This window comes from Lissotriton vulgaris, chromosome 1_1, assembly GCF_964263255.1.
Source record: "Lissotriton vulgaris chromosome 1_1, aLisVul1.2, whole genome shotgun sequence".
In the NCBI taxonomy this organism is placed as follows: Eukaryota; Metazoa; Chordata; class Amphibia; order Caudata; family Salamandridae; genus Lissotriton; species Lissotriton vulgaris.
The window spans coordinates 771915164-771936544 of NC_141685.1; the positions used below are offsets into that span (position 1 = coordinate 771915164).

Here is a 21381-nt window from a genome sequence, read left to right on the forward strand (position 1 = left end):
CCTCATCCTCGTATCCAACCCTTCGGCCTGGGACGACTCCTGGTGGCCGACCGCACTGGGAACCGCTCCAACACCCATGACCACACACACAACCTAGGGGTCATCCTCGACTCCACCGTCTCCATGACTAAACAGGTCAACACCGTCTCCTCCTCCTGCTTTAACACCCTCCGCATGCTCCGTAGGATCTACAGGTGGATCCCCACTGAAACAAGTAGAACAGTCACCCAGGCCCTTGTCAGCAGCAGATTGGACTATGGAAACGCCCTCTACGCAGGAGCCTCGGCCAAACTCCTGAGACGGCTCCAACGCATCCAGAACACCTCTGCACGCCTGATCCTCGACATCCCTCGCCGTGGTCACATTACACCCCACCTGAGAGACCTGCACTGGCTCCCGGTCAACAAGAGGATAACCTTCAAGCTCCTCACCCACGCACATAAGGCTCTCCACCACACCGGACCAACGTACCTCAACAGACGACTCAGCTTCTATACCCCCACCCGCCAGCTCCGCTCCGCCGACCTCGCCCTTGCTACAGTCCCAGCTTCGGAAGAGCGACCTCAGGCGGCAGATCGTTCTCCCACCTCTCCGCCAAGACCTGGAACACCCTCCCCATCCACCTACGGTAGACCCAAGACCTACAGACCTTCAGAAAACTCCTCAAGACCTGGCTTTTCGATCAGTAGCAGCCTTCCCCACCCCAGCGCCTTGAGACCCTCATGGGTGAGTAGTGCGCTTTACAAATGATATGATTGATTGATTGATTGGATTGATTGATTGATTGATTGAAAGGCCTTGACTATGCCGTCTGAATCAGTATATTCCGACCCCCCATTTTAATAACTGCAATTTGATTCTGCGCTTGCTTTTGCCTTGTGCGAAGAGCTAACAGCTTTCCTACTGACTCCGCTCTCGTGTAGGATATTACGATGAGAGTGGAATTCCTCTGCTCTTTTTTCTGCAAGCCACCCATTAATCTCTGCCTTGAGGACCAGGATCTGCTCCTGACTCTGCGTTGTTACCCCTCCCTGCCTTATTGTGAGTACATGCTCATCTTCTGCTGCCTTTAGCCTTCGCATTCGCTCCTTATCTTTTTTTCCTGCACATTGCTCGTTTTCTAGCCACATAACTAATAGTCTCTCCCCTTACCCCTGCCTTAAATGCATCCCAGACTATTATTTTTGAGGCACTATATCTATTAGTGTCAAAAAAATCAACTACCGATTTTCTTATATGCTCGATGTAATCCTTATTGACAAGAAGCTTTTTATCAAAAGTCCACTATCCCCTCTGCCGACTTCCATCTGTTACTTCCACCCCCAAGACTAGTGGATTGTGGTCTGATATGATCTTACGTAGGATTGTTATATCAGCCTTATTGAGGAGTTCTAATATACAAAAAATATAGTCTATCCTTACATATTTCTTATGGAGAAACGAATAATATGTGCTGCCCAGACTCTGAGATGTATGTTTAGCCTGCCACATATCCACTAACCTGTGGCTCCTTACCAATGATGTAAGTGTTTTATAAACCTTTGGCTTTCGCTCTTGATAACACCCTTGATTGTTAGCACCGGGTAAGGGATCTAGAACAATGTTCAAATCCCCACATAAGACAAGGGATGTAGGCCACGTTGCCAGTTCTACCTCAAGGTCTTCAAAAATTTGAGGATCATCATAGCCCGTATATTGAGCATATAGTGACCCCCACTCCTAACTCAGCTATAGCCCTATAGCCCACCTCCCGTATTTATCTGCTGCCTTACGTTTTGCTAACCCCAATGATGTTTTAGCAAAAATGGCTACCCCACGAACATTTGATGTTTGTGTTGCAGCTACCAATAAATTATACCACTGCACCATCATTAAGTTTCTTTTATCCCAAGGCAGATGGGTCTCTTGGAGACAGATAACATCAAATGCATTTACTTTCTCCAACTCCCCCAGCTTACCCCTTTTGGTTACATCATTTAATCCTGACACATTTATTTACCACATTTTTATTCTCCCCATCTGGTTTTGATTCTACCTGTTCCACCCATTTCTAGTATATATATTGGTCCTTCTTTCACACATATTTTCTATAGCATTCACTGCCTTATGCAGCTGTTTTTGTGGAATATATATCTGACTTATACCCCCCACCCACCCACCCCACCCACCCACCATACCCCCCTCCCCTCCGAGAGACACTCAGACATGAGTCTGTGTGTGATGATCGCTTCGCACCAACCCAAGTGCCCGTGCACAGTCCATCCCCTCTTCTTTTTTGTTTTTTAATTTTTCTCCAGTACATACTGTGCAACTACAGTGACTACCCTCTCTCAATAATCAACGACCCAGAAAAGACATTTATAAGAAAAAAAAGGGAGCACCCTCCCCATAGAGAGAGCACCCCATGTACCAAAATACTGCTAGCGACGGCCCTTCCCACTTTTCCTTTCCTCTATTACTTTATCCCACCATTTCTCATGACGCTAAGCTGTCGAGGTACTCCTTAGCTTTTATCTCAGACAGGAAGAAACGGGTTTATCCATTCCAAATAACCTTCAACTTTGCGGGGTTGTTTAAGAAAGCCTGGGCCTTCTTGTCTTGAAATGGTTTAATCATCTGCCTCAACCTCCACCGTCTTTCGACAGTGGTATGACAGAAGTCAGGCCTGATGAAATATTACACCCCGTTTCTAGTACGTTTTGCCTCGGGCCTTGCCTTTTCAAACACTGCCTGTCGTAACAGGAAACTGCCAAAATACACCAATGTAGCTCGTGGTAGCGACCCAGCCCTAGCTGGCTGCTTTTGCACAGAGGGTACCCTATGTGCTCGCTGAATTTCCAGCGACCAGTTCCAGTCTGTAAGCTCGGGGAGCGAGTCACTAAACAGTCCAATAACATATCTGTGGATATTCTCCCCCTCCGCCCCCTCACGTACCCCCGGAACCTGCAAGTTATTCCGCCGTTGGCGGTTCTCGTGATCTTCCAGTTTCCACTGGACGTCGGTTGTTTGTGCTTCCTGTGATTTAGCCATCTCCTGTGTGCATGCAAGGTTTGTCTCGGCTGCACAGACTTGCGTTTCCAGATCTGACATTCGCTCCCCAAATGTACCACATGTTTTAGACAGTTTTCGCACCACTCCCTGCAATTTTCTTATTGCCGCTTAGGCCTTGCGGCCGTCTTGTTGGGTCTCCTCGGGATGGGCACATATCACCTGCATGATAGTCTCTTGTGTCTGTGATGTATTAGCCTCACCCCCCTTTGCTCCCAACTCCGGGGTACCTGTTAGTTGTACCGAGGGGGTGTAGTCCCATGAATGCTCCTTCTCCTGTCTACTTCTCCTCTTCTGAATGGTCCTAAGTCTCCCGTCCTCTGAGAGCTCCTGCTCTACGTCGCTGTCGCTCACTTCTGGGTTGCTGCTAGCTGTAGCCTCATCTGTCCATTCTCCCCATCCGAGACAGAATAAAAGTCCAGCTCCTTTTCAGAGTCTTTCTCAAGGTTTCTGGTACTCAAGTTTCCCTCACCCCTATCGGACTCGACTTGCAACAATATCTGAGGCGGGGGATCTATGGTCGTCTTGTCAACATTAGCTGCTCTCCCGTTGACTATTCCCCCATTGATATCATGAGCAATAGTGTTTATGTCCATAAGATTGATCCCAGGCTCACCTTCGTTACCTCTGGGTCCTAGCCCACCCCATCACCTCCAATCACCAGTACCTGTTTGTTCTGTAGATCGTTCTGGGAGGCAGTTCTGCATATCTGTGCAGCCGGTATCTCTGCTGTACTTTTTGCTCCACTTGCTGCCACCACCTTTGCCTCCTTCGTGCCACTGGCCCTCAGGAGGTCCACTACTGTGTGTCCAGCCTGCCTCGTTGCCACTCCTCCCTTTTTACTTTTTTCAAACAAGGGTTTGGCTCCTGAAACTGCCCTGGTCCCTTCATCTTCTCCTCCATGCGGCTTTGATGGTGTTGGTGGTGTTGCTAGCGTTTGGTCTATAGGTGATTTAGCCAGAGCAGGGGTTTTTGAGACAAGCCTTGGTTTTGTCTTCACTACTGCCGCTGTCACTTTTGGGGCCATTTTCGGTCCCAGAGTCTGCTCCACTGACCCTCCGGGTAACACAGCGCTCACAGTTTGCACCACGCTCGTTCCCAAGTCTCCTGCCGAATCTCTTGCGCCTGCTTCCTCCTCTTCACTAGATTCCGCCTGCCCCGATGCTGAACCGGCAGAATCATCAAGCATTGTCTCGCGCCCCTCGCCCGCACTGTTAGCGGTCTTCTGCTCCGGGAGTCCTGCAGCCAAAGAGGGAGCCGCCAATCGCAGAGTAAGTGCCTAGAGTGCACTGAGCAGTCTACGCTAGCCGAGAAGTGCTAGCCCGAAGCAAGCCGCCAGCCTGAAGCAAGCCGCCAGCCGCAGACTCCGCCCCTGCAAGCTCCGCAGAGTCAGTGGAGCCAGGACACCACAGGTAAGCTCCGGTGCTCCGTCCCCTCTCTCCGTGCCACTCCCGTTACCAGCTCCTGTAACCAACTGTATGATTTCCATGTATTCTGGTTATTACGCCGTCTTTGGTAAAATCTCCTGCATCCTCCACGTCTTAATTTTCCTCAAACCCACGGGCCTCTGTTGGTGTGGTGCGTGCTACGGCCTCATCCGACCGCCATCTTGCCTATCATCGTCGAGGGATTATGAAATTCGTGTTGCTAAGCTCTCTGAGCTGCTGGGAAGTGAAACAGGTGTAGAATTGTGATTTGCAAACAAAAAGAGATTTTTGAGCACAACAACCTTTGTCTTGTGCTTTACATTTTTCTTTTTGTGCTATAGTAACCTCCAACTACCAAAGCCAATTATACCTGAATCCTTGCCAAAGATTTAACACTCAAAATCAGTCACAGCAGTTTGCATGCATTTTCCATGCGTTTATGGGTCAGTCCTAGCTTTCTCAATGTGGTATTATAGGGTTGGATGACATAGCACTTCTTGTCTATTGGTTGCTATCTATCTACAAGTTCTGCTCACAAAGAAGAGCCCACAGTTTGATGACAACTACAGCAAATTATTACAGTTCTGATGTTTGTGAAATGCAGTTCTGTTAGATATTGGAGTACCCCTTTTAGTTCTAGGTGCTTTTGCCATTAGTTCAGTATTTGATGCTGTTACTTCTAAAATGTAGTTGATTACTTTTTATAGAATTTCTGTAAACTAGAGCTGGTTTGTCCATCTGTTCAAAATGCAGCATTTGTTTATTTGGTTTAGACAGTCCTAACTTTGCAAGTTTGTTGTGAGCTTTCCTTTTTCAGTTATTTTCTAATCCTGTGACATTTACTTTCATAAGGTCAAAAAACTTTGCTTAAAAAACACTCCAAAAATCCAAGAATCTCCATATGAAAACTCTGCACCTGAAAAAATTGAACTTGAAGACTTGCCAAAGGTAGCTTGTGAAGAGAAATTGACAGAAACACAAAATCCCCAAAATGCTGAGAAGCACCAAAAAATCTGGATGGTTCTTGAGAACCTTTGCAACACAGTAGCCAACTACAGGTAAATGCAAGAAAGCTTTCAGTAGTGACTATTTTTAATTTTTATTTCTAGCTTCTGTAACTGCATAGCATTTGGTAATCATATTCTTACATTGTAAATGTTGTAAGTCCTTACCAAAGACCATATCCTCAGAATCGAAATATGCAATGCCCTTTTTGCATGCTTGGCACCCTGTCTCAGGTCTGTTAGATGTTCTTTAGTTCTCTTTAAAAGGTAATACAAAAAGAGAATGGGCATAAGGTCAGCAGTTTCTGTAGCCAAGATATGTTTACCCCAAGCTTGTGGTTCACTGACTTTCCGGGATTCGACCCTGTGTAGTTTCAAATGTTAATGAAGTGTTCTTAACTTGCTTTCATGCCTTGTATGTATTCATAGTTTCTTCACTATTACTGTGCTGATGCCCAGACGTCCACCTAACCATTAGTACTAAATAGACTCGATGCATTTTGTACACTACAACACTTCTTCTGAAGTACTCCATATGATTCTTTTATCAGCTTTCTGTATTGAACCAAAAACACACCCAAACTATTCTGACGCCAATACCCAGCCTTTTTTCACGTTTGAAAATTACAGCTTTAAGCGTCATACATAATAATTATATTACTTGTCTCCTGAATTAGTTTACTAACTACTTCTCAAGCAAACACGTGATCAGAATTTCTGTTTCCGTCCCTAAATGGACTTTTCTGTTAAATTCCATTATACCCTTTTGCTTAAAGTTAATCATGACCTAACCCTACCCAATGTTAGTTTGTGCATCGTGGTTGCCATTCCAAATATAAGCCCCTTATTGTATCATATAACTCATAGAAAGCATTTCGAGTTTATTTTATAATTTAAATATTGAGGCTGTGCGATGTCTAATTTCTTTACCCGTTTGGTCTCACTTTGAGAGAATATATTGCTCTATTGCCTCCCCTGGGTTATCTCATTAGCTCTGTCAATAAGTTGAAAATGTAGTTAATTTATTTTTGTACACATTTTTGATAGGTTCGTCTACCCGAAGATTTGTCACCTCTTGAATCCCTCCAAGTGCCAAACTAGATTGGAAAACTTTGCAACAGCTATATTATGCCAGTAGGCAGTGCCACAACTCTGTGCCCGCAATGAAAACACCCTAGACACAGCAGCGGCGTCCCCATAAGGGCAGGGAGTGTCAACCCTCCACTGCGAGAGCGGAAAACATGAAAAATAAAATGCTAATAAAACATGTATTACCATTTTATTTTACATGCTGACAGTAGCCAAGTCTGAGGGCGTGCATCAGAAAGGGAAGGGAGGAACAGCGTGCACTTAAGTTTAAAGTGTGCAAGTCACTTTGGTCGGTTGACTAGCGATGGCCAGCCTGACCTGCACACTTTAAATACTGCAACCCAAGTTTCTTAGACAGCTGGGTGGAAAGCAATCACAGGCTGCCTGAGCCTGAAGGAGCTTTGAACCAGCACACTCCCAACCAGTCCTGGTGCTTCTCTCATGCTGCCTGAGCAACATGAGAGCAGCGTCTGGATTGGTAAAGGAGAGTTGCTGGGAGCCTATGCTGCCGAAATGAAGAGTAGTACCGAGCACGAGGTTAGAATTCTTTTAATTTTACGTTGGTTTACCTCACTGACAGGCGCTGGGAGAAACTGGCAGTGCCTTCCGTCCCGACTCTAGTGCTCTCATTATCAACACTGTTTAAAACAGACCACAATTGAGAGCTTTGGCTTTGAGTTTAAGGGCACTACTGGTTTTTATTAGTACCATTTGGTGGGCTAAATATTCGCCCCACCTGTTTTACCACTGGCTGCCAGTACCTTGGCATGACATCGAATCTAATTCGCCTACACCAGCTGGTTACCTTCTTAAAGAGATCACTTATTGGGAGCGTAGTCTTCTGTCTCGTCTCAGAGCAGGATCCATAAAGTTTTTATTCTGTTTCCCCATGGGCTACCATCCTAATATCGAGAATCTGGTTTGCCCATGTCAGAACCCAGGTAAACAAACACTAATGCATTTTTTGTTCTTCTGCTCTTACTATCAAAGATATTGTAAGTTCCTCCTGATACCGTTTTTTAGAGCTAAAGGCATAAAGAATTTTAAAGTGGCATATAAGACTGTGCTTCACCTTAGAGATGATGAATTAATATACCGTGTGTGTACTTTTTTTAAAATGGCTATCCGATCCCGTTCCTCTATGAATTAATGGTCATTCAACTAGACCAACGTGATCAATATGCACTTGGAAGAGGCCTATCTGCACTTTGCACTTTGCACATCCACATTCTAATTTACGCTGCTATCTGTAAATATATGAATCAAAATATTTCGAGAACTAATGCCTATCTGGCCAAAATGTTTTATTGGTATCCAAAGATGTTATTTATTTTCTACTTGCATATATTGAGTTCTAGAATTCTGCCTACTTTTAATGATCATCGGTTGACATTGTACTTTGCACTTTATCAAGATGGTCTACCAACCAGGATTTATGCTCTATGTACTTTATAAAACCTGCACCTTAAATAATGCTGCTAAATGACCTAGCAAGCTCTCGCTCTAATTGATGCACGAAACATGTGTTCTGTGTATATATTGTGTCAATTCTTGCATATGCACTTTATTCTTTGATAATGACAAAGAAAAAGACATGAATTGGAGGATCCGGATAATAATGACACCTTGCACTTTTTTGCGGTTATCGTTTTTAACAAGGAAATATTCAGCAATGCTACCCCATTTTAATGTGACTTTTTATATATTTTTTTTATCTTGACCATGTATGTAATTATGTGTGTACTTTTATGGATAATGTAATATCCGAATAAAGATTATTGACTTAACTTGACTTGACATCACAGAGTCACACAAGGTGCCATCCTGGCGCCACCATGTCTTCACCAAAGTTGTCAAGCTTGAAACATTGCCTGTCCTTTTGATAAGCAGCTGTCGCGCTCAGACCCGCACAACCGCTGTTTGTGATGTCTGTCTGTAGCAGGACTCGGAAGACTGGGAATGGTCACTGAGGTAAGTGTCGCTGTTCCTCTTACAGGTGCTGCACCAGGTTCTGCTTTGCGTTGCCTTTGATCTAGAAGTTCTCTAGGCAGGCATTGTCTAGGGAAAGGGACTCCCAAGAGGTCACGCAAGTGGAGTAGAAGAAAGTTTTTGTCCTCACTGCACCAATCCCATTCTAGGGGTAGGTTGCCCAGGTAACAGCTCTGCCCCCTTGGGAAGCCGTGTCCTTTACTCTAATAATGGACTTTGCCTTTTAGCCTGTTACTCTCTTTGTTTGTGAGAGATAACATGCCTGATCATCCCAGATTTTCCAGACAATATCTGTGATTGTGTCACGGAGAGTGTGCATGATGGCCAAGATGCAGGCTCACAATGTCTAGTTGTTCATGAAACATCTGGCTCAATGATCGTGTATGCCAACTATCTCAGTTGGTGCCATCTTGCCAGTGTCTTCACCTGAAGGTGGTCAAATTCCTCTTTGTCCTATGAGGTGCCCCTCTGGTAGACCTTACAAGAAAAAGAACTCCCTGCAGTTGTGTACCTTGCAGATTTCACTGCAAGAAGCCTTGGGAGAGAGTTCCACGTAAGGTGGGGCTTCCGTCCTCAATATTTTTTTTCTTTCTTCCCTCAACTTCTTGCTTATCTGATGTGTTGCTCATTATGCTTTCTTTGGCCTGGTAAGGCTTTGCTGTGGGCACTGTTAAGGGCTATTTGCCAGCCATTTTGGCTTTTCATTGTTTACCAGATCAGTCATTGGTGGTATGGTTCTTATAGTTATAAGTATTCTGAAGGGGATGACCCATTTGTTATGACTCAGAGGGACCTTAACTTGGTGTTCACATTGATGGGCTTACCATTTGAGCCTATGCACATTTGTCCCTATATGTTCTTCACTGTAATGACTGTGTTTAGATTGGCATTACCTCAGTTTGGGGTGACAGCAAGCTGAAGGCTTTGTCTGTTCGTCCTCTTTCACCACATTTTGTTCTGTTCAGCTAGTTCTTAGGATCAAGGCTTCTTTTTGAAAGTTGTCACCTCGCTTCGTGTGGGCCAGTGCACCACTCTGTTAATATTCTACCTGCCACCACATCCTACCAGGAATGAGGAGACACTATACTGGTTGGATTCCAGGAGGGCTCTTTTCAAATTGGCACGACCTGTGGGTACTGGATTGACGGTGATCTTTTCCTTGACCACATTAGCTCAAAGAAGGGAATGGCAATCCAGAAGTGGATCATCTCTTGCTGAATCATGCTGCGCCTGATGTGACTCTGTGAAGTCCTATATGGGGTGGTTCTGGAGTAGAGACAGAGTTATGGTAACACCGAGCAGTTCTGGAGAAATGTTGCAAAGCTTCCTGTTTCCTGATCCAGTCTTGTGCTTGGAGGGATTCAAAGAGGTGAAAAATCCGTAGGTAGAGTATCCATTATAAAGATTAGTACTAAAGGTAAACCTGTGCGTTTGGACTGACTACTTTTTTTTATGTTCTGTTAATCAAGTTTTGATCTCCATCCTGTTTGTGACAGGTAACCTAAGCCACACAATCATTTTAGGGAATAAACATAAAATTCAGATTTGAATGTGTTACATTATTTCAAAGAAATACTATCCCCAAATATTGGATTACATAGACTGGCTACCCAGATTGTGTTTCAACAGTAAACCCATCTAAAGCTTGGGAATATACCTTTCTTCAGTGTTTTAAATATACATTGTTTTTCTAACTCGGTGTACTTCTCTGCTGACGTTTTAATATTTTTTTTCTCGCAGTTTCTCAGATTAGCAAAAATAATTGGACTGTGAAAATAGGTTTTAATTCTTTATCTTCCTTCATTTCCAATAATCTTTTTATTTTTATCAGTTGGATTTTGTTGCTTTGTTCTGGTTGATATAATTATCAGCTTCTCTTTTGTCTGTGATGACAGCAAATAATTTTGCATGTGTTTTATGTATTGCTTCCAAATGTTCCAAATGTTTTATTGTAACTTGTATGGCCTAGGGCCGAAATAAAGTTTATGCTACTACTATTGCTTCCATCAGTATAGTTTCAGAATAACCACATCGTCGGAAGCATTCGAAAATATGTTCTTGTTTCCAACGTTGACAAATTATCCTCTAATACAATTTGTTTGTGTCTTAATACCTTCACATAGGAAAGCTAATTTGTAGGGCAATTGAATGGAAGTTGTTTTAGTACTTTTGCATTTCCTTTCCAGTCGTTTATTTACAATATTGATTGGAAAGGATTTCAAGGTACTATTTGGATATTTGACACTCTTGTGGCAATCTAAAAGAATGGCTAATCTCATTGGAGAACAAGACAAATGGGAAAACAGTCGCTTCGGGTATACTTATGCCAGAGAATGTCCATCAACTGGAACCCGGATTGAATAGCAGCTGTAAGATTAGAATCTGAAGGCTAACAGTTTTTTCCAGGGATTACTTTTACTTAAGTAATGAAAGTATTTATTTTCAAAATCTTAAGGCTATGTTTATAAAAACAGGCGCCTTATGTTTTTCCTAGAAGCTGTCCTCCAGCTCAGTGAGTGTCAGTGTTGCTTAATATCAATGTTGCAGTTTTGAATTCACCATCTGTCTATATCTTTATCCATCAGCAAATATTCCTGTCCCTTTATCACAGTCTTCCACGTTCTTTTTCATGCATGTTTTTTGTCACGGTTTTCCTGTCTCTGTTCCTCTTTCTTTCTTCCCTTTCTGTCTTTTTCTTTCTTCATGTGGGTCAAAGGTTCTGATGGATATATTGTCCTATAGATCCCTCACTTTATGAATATTCCTTGTAGGCATCAGACAAGTCAAGCAAACATTTTCCCCAGCAAGAGCTCTCCTGCTCCCCTAAGTGATGCCTCGTGGCTCCAGCTGTCACCCCTTTTCAGGGCATTATGTCACCAGAGTATACTAGGCACCAATTTGAGTGCTCATCGAGGCATATATATAGGAACCGTGGAGCCACAATAGCAACAAATGTTTATATACCTTGGGATCTTAATCATGGCGCTAACTCATCGGAGAGGGGGAAAGGGGGTGAGAAATCAGTGAGAAGAATGTTTGTCTGCCAGAAACATCCCACAGACCCTAACCTTATGAATAAGTACTAAAGCAATTTCCCTCTTAGCGGTGGGACTGAATAGTGTTGGTTAATCAATATAACTGTGCAACTCAGGTTGGACAAAGCTGCCATCACTGCGTGCCTGAGATATGACGCAGTAGTGCTTTGGAAAAGTATGCAAAAACAACCATGTAGCTGCCTGGTTGAAGTCATCAACCGGGACACCCCTGAAAAGAGCTGTGCAAGCAACCACAAAAGGCTGGAATGGGCTGGAATACCCTCCAAAGTATCTTTCTTGGCCAGGGCTTAGCAATCTTTACCATATGTGCCAGGGCTGAAGCCTGAAATGGTGCTGGTTGAAATGCATGAGGGTTTGCTTCACCAAGCCCAAAGGCAGTAGCCCAGAAGATTGTAGAGCTGTCCTGAATAGATCAACCTTTGTTATTCTAAAGTCATTAATCTCTGCTGGGCTGAATGACCAGGAAAGTTCAAGTCTCAACTTCTGAACTCTGTGCTAAACGGTAAATCCCTCAACTATATTCTGGACTAAAACATTAAACTACAAGCACACCTACTGTATTGGCACAGGAAGTTGTTACAACTCACACATCTTCTTGGATTTGAATATTTCGTCCATTCATCCAGATACCTCATTTTAACTTTGTTGTCCTTTCTGTAGTCTCTAGGCTACAGAAACTCTCTAATCAAAGGTATTCCAAACTGCACTTAGCATTCTTAGGGCAGCCGCGCCTCGAGGGGGGGAAAGGAAGATGGCAGATTGGTGCCGCTGCATTGAGCTTGCACACGGAGCTGCTCCCACTCCATAAACGCCACAAATTCATCATGATTACTATCAATTTTCTTTAGGTATGGGAAAAGAGGAGTAAGGAGAAAAAGAACAAGCATTGGAAATGCAATAGGTCTCGGATTTATTTGAGTTAGAGCTAATGGCATTGTAAATGGCAATGTCTTTTCGCCATGTGGTATGGAGTGTATGCATGTGGTGTGTAGTGGAATTATGTGGGTTGGATTGGAATTGTAGCAATGGTGGCATGCTGCGCTTTAGATGAATATGTTTAAAAGTAAAGTGCACCATACTGCGATTGCTACAATAGTTAATTGTGGGTGCGTTAACAATTGATGTGTGCACTGATGGCTGGTGGTGTGTGTGCCTGTAGAAATTGTGCACTGATGGCTGGTGGTGTGTGTGCCTGGTGGAAGTGTGCACTGCCGGCTGGAGGTGTGTGTGCCTGGTGAAAGCGTGCACTGACGGCTGGTGGTGTGTATGCCTGGTGAAAGCGTGCACTGACGGCTGGTGTTGTGTGTGCCTGGTGAAATTGTGCACTGATGGCTGGTGGTGTGTCTGTGTTTTCGGTGAAAGCATGCACTGACGTTAGGCGGTGTCTGCCTGGTGGAAGCCTGCACTGACAGCTGGTGGTGTTTGTGCCCGGTGAAAGCATGCACTCACGTCTGGTAGTGTTTGTGCCCGGTGAAAGCGTGCACCGACAGCTGGTGGTGTGTGTGTGTGGTTGGGTGTGTGGTGGTGAGAGTGTGTGTGTGGTGTGTGTGTGTGGTGTGTGGTGTGTGTGTATTCTTATGTGTGTGGTCTTGTGTGTGTGTGTGTGTGTGGTGGACTTAGTTCGAGTTTTCGTACCCTGCACACTCACACACTGCCGCTACACACTCACACACTGCTCACCCTACACACTCACACACTGCTCACCCTGCACACTCACACAATGTTCACCCTGCACACTCACACAATGTTCACCCTGTACACTCGCACAATGTTCACCCTGCACACGCACACAAGGTTCACCCTGCACACTCACACAATGTTCACCCTGCACACTCACACACTGCTCACCCTACACACACACACACACACTGCTCACCCTACACACTCACACTGCTCACCCTGCACACTCACACACTGCTCACCCTACACACTCACACACTGCTCACCCTACACACTCACACAATGTTCACCCTGCACACTCACACACTGCTCACCCTACACACTCGCACACTGTTCACCCTGCACGCTCACACACTGTTAACCCTGCATACTCACACACTGCTCACCCTGCACGCTCACACACTGCTCACCCTGCACGCTCACACACTGCTCACCCTCGCACACTCACACACTGCTCACCCTACACACTCACACACTGCTCACCCTACGTAATGCGAAAAAACCTAGCTCTGCCCTTTGGCCTGTGTTTTAATCGTAGAGTAGGTTGTGAGTAGTTGCGCTTGATTGGTTGGGGCGTCCCTCCTTGCTGCTCCCCTCACAGAGGGCCGGCTGCCTCCATGAAGCTCCCAAGACACGTGTTCACCTGTTCTTTGTTTTAGCTCCTGTGTGTCAGTGCACCGTGTAAGTGCACAAGCATACCCTGCTCTCTCTGGAACACTCACACACTCTGCAGTCACTCTCACTCTGCTGTCACTCTGCAATCACTCTCACTCTGCTGTCACTCTGCTGTCACTCTCCCTCTGCTGTCACTCTGCAGTCACTCTCACTCTGCTGTCACTCATGCAGGTACGGACCCGCAAAAGACTATTCTAATGGCGAAGATGTTTTCCAGTGAAAGCCAAAATAAGAAAAATATATTTAAATATATTCAAAAGAGGAAACGCAATGAATTAAGAGGAAGTGAGAGAGGAAAGGGCGAGAAAAGTGCACATCAGAGAAGGGCACCTTAACTGACCCGAAGGAATACGCATATGTCTTGCATTACTTCGAGAAAAAAAAAGAAACACCCAAGTTACAAGATAAAACGCCAATTGTGTTATTTTTGCCTCGCATTTGTGTCTTTTAAATTACATTCTTTGCGAATTTCTTTACACATTCAAATATAGCTCTGTCTTTTTAGGCGCTATAACGCCCACTTTGCTGTGACTTACTATAATGTCCTCGATGTTTGGTGAGACACTTAAGCAACCATGCTTTTTGGATAAACTAATATGTTAACTGATTTTGTAAGAAGCTATACCGTCTATCCTTTGATTACCTGCGTATGTTCTTACGCTGTGGCGATCACGCTTTTTTTGTGAGATGTGATTGTATAAAAGGTTATTTTGTGAGACATTACAGTGAACACGTTTTTTAGATGCTAGTGTCAACGCTATTTTTTTAAAACTATAGTTCCCACGGATTTATGCTAGATGCTATAGTGATCAGGACGTTTATGAGACTCTCTGCTATCAACACTTTCTAGTGAGGCGCTGTATTGACCTCGCGCTCATGTGAGGTATTGTAGTGTACACATCTTTTTATGAGACTCTAAACTGTCATACAAAATGTGGGTGAGGCGCTATCATTTTCGCGCACCTCAGTAAGATGCTATAGGAATCACGCCTTCCTGTAAGAGTGTCTATGCTGTCAACACTTTTTGTAAGCCACTGTAGTGGCCACGTGCTTCTACCAGATGGCAAAGTAACCTCACCTCTTATATAACTGTATACCGGCAAAAGTTATTTTGTCTGGGGTACAGTGTCAAGGCTTTTTGGAGGCTTTGGAGAGCTTTCCGTGAAACGTTAACAGTGACGCGATTCTGTGTCACTAAATTGTGAACTAATTTGTGATATTCTATAGCGTAGCTCGGATTTTTTTGAGGAGGAGCTATTTTGTCCACATCATTGATGCAGACCGGATTCACTATAAAAGAAACTTCGCAGAAATGCGCTCCTGTACTTTGGAAATATTTATGTCCCTAACTTTCCCCGTCCTTGGGCTTATGTGCACCGGTTCGGGGGGTTGCTGTTAGTCGCTAGCCTGCGCACTCACAAATGAACATGCAAGTGCCCGTGGGCACGCGCAGCTGCCACTTGCACACGCATGGAGCACCAGCGGATTCGGGTCTGAATGCCAGGACGTTCATCAGGGAAGGGGCTTCTGTGGCGGGGACGTGGCGTGTGCATGTTTGTTGTTTCACCACATAGGGTCTATGGCTGGCGTTGAACTGTCTTTAGCATGTGTTGTCCTGAGCACAATAGTGCCCACGCACCAACAACTGAAAACACACACTGGGCAGCAGAGCGCATCTGGTGCTGGAGACTGATTATTAAACATATTTAGCTCAAGTTCTCCGTATTTATTATTTATTTATTTTTAGAGTTTTCTATAGCGCGAACTTGAACCGATTAGGTTATCAGAGCGCTTTACATAGCACCAGTTCCGTTACATGTTATCACAGCAGTTTACATAGAATCAGTTACGTTGCACATTTCAGGATCTTGAACCGATTAGGTTATCAGAGCGCTTTACATAAGACAGCATTCGATGTCCAGTGCCCTCCTCCGCCGTGTAGCGGGGGACCACTTCCAGCCCTCCGAAGTCGTCGAGCTGTCGGGACTAGGCTCCTGGAATTTCAGCTGCCCCTTTACAAGGCACTTTACATAGAATCAGTTACGTTACACATTTCAGGAACACCTTTCTTTTTGCTCTAGTGGATAGGGTTATCTCTTCACACGGGGGAAGGGATACACCTGGCTATATTCCAACAGTTCCACAGGCGATTAGTCGTATAAGCTATAATTCTAACACAGGGAGGGGGATACACATGGGTACAATCTAAAAATCAAATAGTATACTAGTCGTTAGAGTTATCTTCTATCTTGACAGGAGGGATGTGACTGGAAACACTCTAGGGGTAATATAGGGGTGGTAGAGAGTACAAAGGATCGCTGCAAACACTACACGAGTACCAGCATAGAGGAGGGGTGGGTGGGATGCAAGGGTCTGAAGGGAAGGAAGGGCTAGAGTCCAGCGAGAACTGTCCAAGAAAAAACAGCAGCATTCACAGCATAGAGGAAGGGTGGGACTAGTCCAACGAAAAAGTCCTCCAGAGTCCACCAGTGCCCTATCCTCTGCGTTCGTGTTCCCGTAGCCTGCGTCTGCTGGTCATAGAAAGTGTGTCCCCAAGGGCGCCATCTTGAAGTCAGGCACCGCCGGCGCCAAACAGCGCGGCCAGCAATGGGGAAGGGGGGGCACATCTCTGCCCTCGGGCCCAGGCTCGTCTGTGGCGGAGAGAGGGGTGTATGGCCCCCGGAGCAGGTCGGTGGGAAGGCCTCAAGGCGGCGCCGTCATCAGCAAGGGCGCAGTAAAAGGTGAGCACTGAACGCTGCTCCGAACGGCTCTCGTGGTTAGTCTTTACCACCACGTGCTACAGGTACAACCTGTTAAGTAACTCTGAGATGAAGGGAGCTTTTTCACTGCCCAACAGAATAAAAGATGCGCTCCTTTTATTCCAGCAGCCTAGACCCGGTGAGAAATATAAACATATGTCAGCAAGGGGGAATCACCTTAAAGGGGCTGTAAAAAGCGGGACTGAAAACGATCGCTTTTGTTAAAAAAAAAAAGTCGAGTGATGCACGCGCGTGGGCCACTGCCAGCATATGTTTTGCATTATCGCAGCTGTCAAGCCGCAATATGTTCAAAACATAGGGCCTCTGGTGCGCGTAGCAGACACCAATAGGCCATAGGCGGAGCCGAGTGACCGCCTATGGCCTATTGCGTGTTCTGTTTAAAAACAGCACGCACGCGAAGGCCAATGAAAATGGACCTTGGAAATCCACACGCACGAGCTATGTGGAATTTCAAGGTCCATTTTCAAAATGCCGGGAATAGGACTCTTGCTGCGCGACACTGCATGCGCAGTGTCCACAGAGCCAGAGCCCTAAAAAGCTGTGGCAGCTGAAAAAAAGAAGATGGCTGTAACAAAAAAATATTACTGTGAAATTTTGGAAATGTTGGAAATTTTCAAACCGGAGAGGCCGACAACTTCCTCTCTTGCTTTTGCTCTGTACTATTAAGAGGAAAGAAGCCAGTGCTACTTACTCACCTATATGATTCTTGTGTTTACCCGGACGCCACGGCAGGTCTGGATTTCCACCCGGCGAGGTTTGGATGACTCCCGATGCTCCTCCCTCAACGGGTCTTCCTGGCGCTGCACATCTGCTTTGGCTCTGCTCTGCGGGATGGGTCCACCGAAGACGACAACTCAGCGGGGATGACGTGCTGGATCCCGCTCTGTGGTGCCGACTGCAGAGCCTGCTGGCTCTTCTGATGTGGAGAGAGACACACACCCTTCCACCGTGAAGGGCAACACAACACAGACTGTTGCTTCCGGAGTTGGCCGCCTGATCATGAAGGTATTGCAATCGGCTAAAGTTTCTGGGGGGACGGCCGTTTTTTTTACCAGAGACTGAGACGATGGATGCATTGTTAGGGGCTGTACTCTCAGGCACCAGTGAGAATGTGGCAGTAAATGCCGAAACTGACGCTTATTTGGGACTAGTAAAGCCATCTCCCCAACGCGAGAAACATAAATCTGAGTATATGGAAGGGCAGTCATTAAACTTAATAAATTAATTAGTGGATTTGGCTGTTGGGGATAACAAGTCAAATGGGGGGCTAATAGAGCAGCCCAAAAGCCCAGCAACAGAGCAGCCAGTTACCGACTGAAACCTATATAATCAGCAAGGAGAGACACTGCCTCAACCTATTTTAGAAGATTCTATAGGGTCGAACATTGATGTGGGTATTGGCCAGGCTGGAAAAGCTATTCCGCTATTCCATTGCTGCAGCCGGAACATTCAATAGCTCCTCACCTTCTAATACTGCTGAGTCTCTTGGAAACAATCCTAGCAGCACTGCTATTCCACATATAGCTAACACAAACTGGGACAACCTTGCTGCAAATAATGGGGGAATCGCATGTTGAATCAGCCGATTTACCACTCAGCCATAAAAAAGGCAATGCCAAATCCAAGGTTGAAAGATCTTATAAAAAGGGAGCTGACAAGCAAGGTGACATACGGGAGAGCAGGATCAGTGTCGGCAAACTAAACTCAGTTAGCAGCCCTCTTCAGAAGTGGGTTACAGCAAAAGGGGAAGTTAAAAATCTGATAACACGACTTTCTGCTTCTGGTCCAGTAATGGAATCTGATTTAAAAAGAGGACCTCAAGGTGTTACAAAAGGGGATGACCGCTTCAGAAATGATGGAATCTAATATAAGCGGGGATCCAGTACATGGGACTTGTCATTCCGCTTTTGTTTCACTAACTTCCCCAATGGCTACAGAAGATAACAACTCAGCTGGTTTGCGCACTGGGCCCGAAGAAAATTCCCTCACAGTGATTCTTCAAGCATTGCAGGTCCAGAGAAAAGAAACACAAGAAAACTATACTTAAGCCAGGGCCGACAGTCAATTGGTCAAACAATCTCTTACTGAGGTAAAAGGCTTGTGTCGGACATTACGTAGCTACAGCAGCGAGTAGCTTATACAGAGTATTATGTTATTAGATTGGCGAAAACCTCAGAAGCACAAGATAACAAGCTCAAGTTCTTGCAGGGAAAAATCGATGATCTTGAGAATCTGCAACGCCTAAATAACCTCCGCCTTTTTGGCATCCCAGAAGGTGAAGAGGGCACAGATCCATGCACATACATTGTTCAACTGCTCCAAAAAATCTTTCCAGATCTGGCTGACTGGGACAGTCAAATTCAGTGGCCATATAGGCAGCCATTAGTTTCTAACAAAGCCGCATGATGCTTTCCCAGGCCTTTCCTTATCTAATTTGGAAATTTTCTATTAAGGCAAGCGGTCTCAATTAAGGATCGGCCCACCTCTCTTATTCGTGTGGATTCCTTTTCTGTATCCCCCAGTTCAGACTTCTGTAAAAACACAATGGACAGGCAATGGAGAGTACACCAGATTATTGACCCTTTAAAGGCTGAAGGGGCACTAGTTTTCTTGCAGAAACCTGTTTGCTTAAAAATTATTAAGGATAGGCAAACACAATTTGTATACACGGAAAAGGATGCTCAGGAGGTCTTGGCTAGATGGGGCAGGAGGCTTCTTAATAACTAAAATAGCTATTCTTTTGCGGGTCTGTCTCTTTTTCATAATGGTTATTTTCTCTTTAGGGACTCTTTTTAGTTTTGCTTACTCTTTTCACTTTATTCAACCAGATAAATGGCTGGCCTGCTCTCTGTGTGTGATCTCTCTCTCCAAGGGTGTCCACATCAACAATAAGGAGGGGGGTGATTCCTTTCCACAGGTGGGTGACGGGAAGGGATTGGGGGAAGGAGGCTGAGGGTGCTGTGTAAAAGCAAGGGGTGCCCTGAATTTGAGGGACAAAGTATCAGAGAGGAGTGGCAGTTTGTAGAGGCTTCTATATTCATTACAGATAGTACCATTAAAGGTTATTTAAATGTAATTATTTGTACCGCAGGAGAACCTATGGTGTATGATATATTCTTTGTTATAATATATGGGTAATTAAATGTTTATGCTGGAAAGTCTCTGGCTAAATATTGTACGTGAACGACAATTGGTATGAGAGGAGCTAATAATGTACCAGCCTCATCTGACATTTCTAACGAAAAACCCACTTGGCATATAAAGACCGGGCTCTACTTAAACAGCTTTGATCTCAAACAGTTGTGTGTGCATCTCGGAGTGTATCGATCAGGGGTGTTGCCATCTTAGCTAGCCAAACTCTCACATATAAAACTTATCAAGTCTAAGCAGATCACAAGGGGAGATGGGCTATCAATCAACTTGAAATCTTTGATATCAAATATATCTTAGTGGCTGTTTATGGGCCTAAAGTCAACAACCACCCTGAAATGTTTAATTATTTAATGCTAACTATACTGGTATTAATAATCATGGGTGAACCAATCTATGGATTCGACTAATTGGCGAACAACTACAAGAATGCCAAAGTACGGGCATCTATTCTCGAGTCAGCATGCTTGCATAATCTTAAGGATATGTGGAGAACTTTGCACCCAAATCTCCTGGGGTATACATACTATTCACACCCACACAAGCAGTACTCAAGGATAGACATCGTCTGGGCTAATGATACTGTGCTTTGAACAGCCAAGATTGAGGCTTGCCCTCTGATTACATCCGATCACAACAATATTCTGTTTTCTTTTCAAATACAACTGACAAGCAAATCTAGGCTTTCTTTTTCTTTCCCACGCCACCTATTGATTGATGGTGATCATATCTCACACATAGGTAAACTGTTGTCAGAATGTATGCACATTAACACTAACACTGCTTTATTATGTACTAGCAGCCCGTCCCGACCTTGTCCGGGAGCTTTCAGGCTTCCCCCTACCCCAGCCAGCCCTGACATTGCCCAGCAGCCCGTGCCCCCGACCGCCCCGTCCCCCGCCTGCCGCCTGGCCCGACCCTCGCCTGGCCTGAGTCAATGGAGGTGTTAGTCCCCGTCCCCCGCCTTCCCGGACCCCCGCCTGCCCCGACATTGCCTTTTGTAACTCCCGTCCCCCGCCTGGCCCGACACCCGCCTGCTTCCCTCAGCCGTCGCCCCTGAGTTGACAGCTCCTCGCCGCTCTGCTCCTCACCGCCTCTCCACCGCTGCTCCTCCCCCGCGCCATGTCCGCCTCTCCGCTGGTCGCACCGCCGCTGTCCTGTCCGCTGCTCCTCACGTGACCGCTCCTCCCCCGCGCCATGTCTGCCGCTCTCTGATGCCGCTCTGACGCCGCTCCTCGAGTGAGCATGCATGTCGCGGCCGGCGCTACTTTGGGGGGACTACTTTGTTTTTAAAATACATTTTTTAAATAAGGTTTATTTTTAAACTTTATATAGTCTATAACCATCTACACACCCTGACGATTTCTACGGTGTATCGGTTGTGTAGATTGGCGCAGTGGTTCGGGAGTTTACCCGCCTCAAAGCCTGAAAGTTTCTCCTTTATTATAGTAGTATAGATTGTTTTGGAATCAATAAAAGGGTT

The 21381-nt window shown here is 45.3% G+C and overlaps 1 protein-coding gene across 1 annotated transcript in view; it reads left to right on the plus strand.

Moving 5' to 3' along the window:
* Window positions 1-21381, plus strand: part of SWT1 (SWT1 RNA endoribonuclease homolog) — a 1175709-nt gene that overhangs the window by 893443 nt on the left and 260885 nt on the right. The window contains exon 14 of the mRNA XM_086956007.1: window positions 5328-5533. Within this exon, the coding sequence (XP_086812133.1) occupies window positions 5328-5533 (206 nt within the window). The remainder of the gene's footprint in view (window positions 1-5327; window positions 5534-21381) is intronic.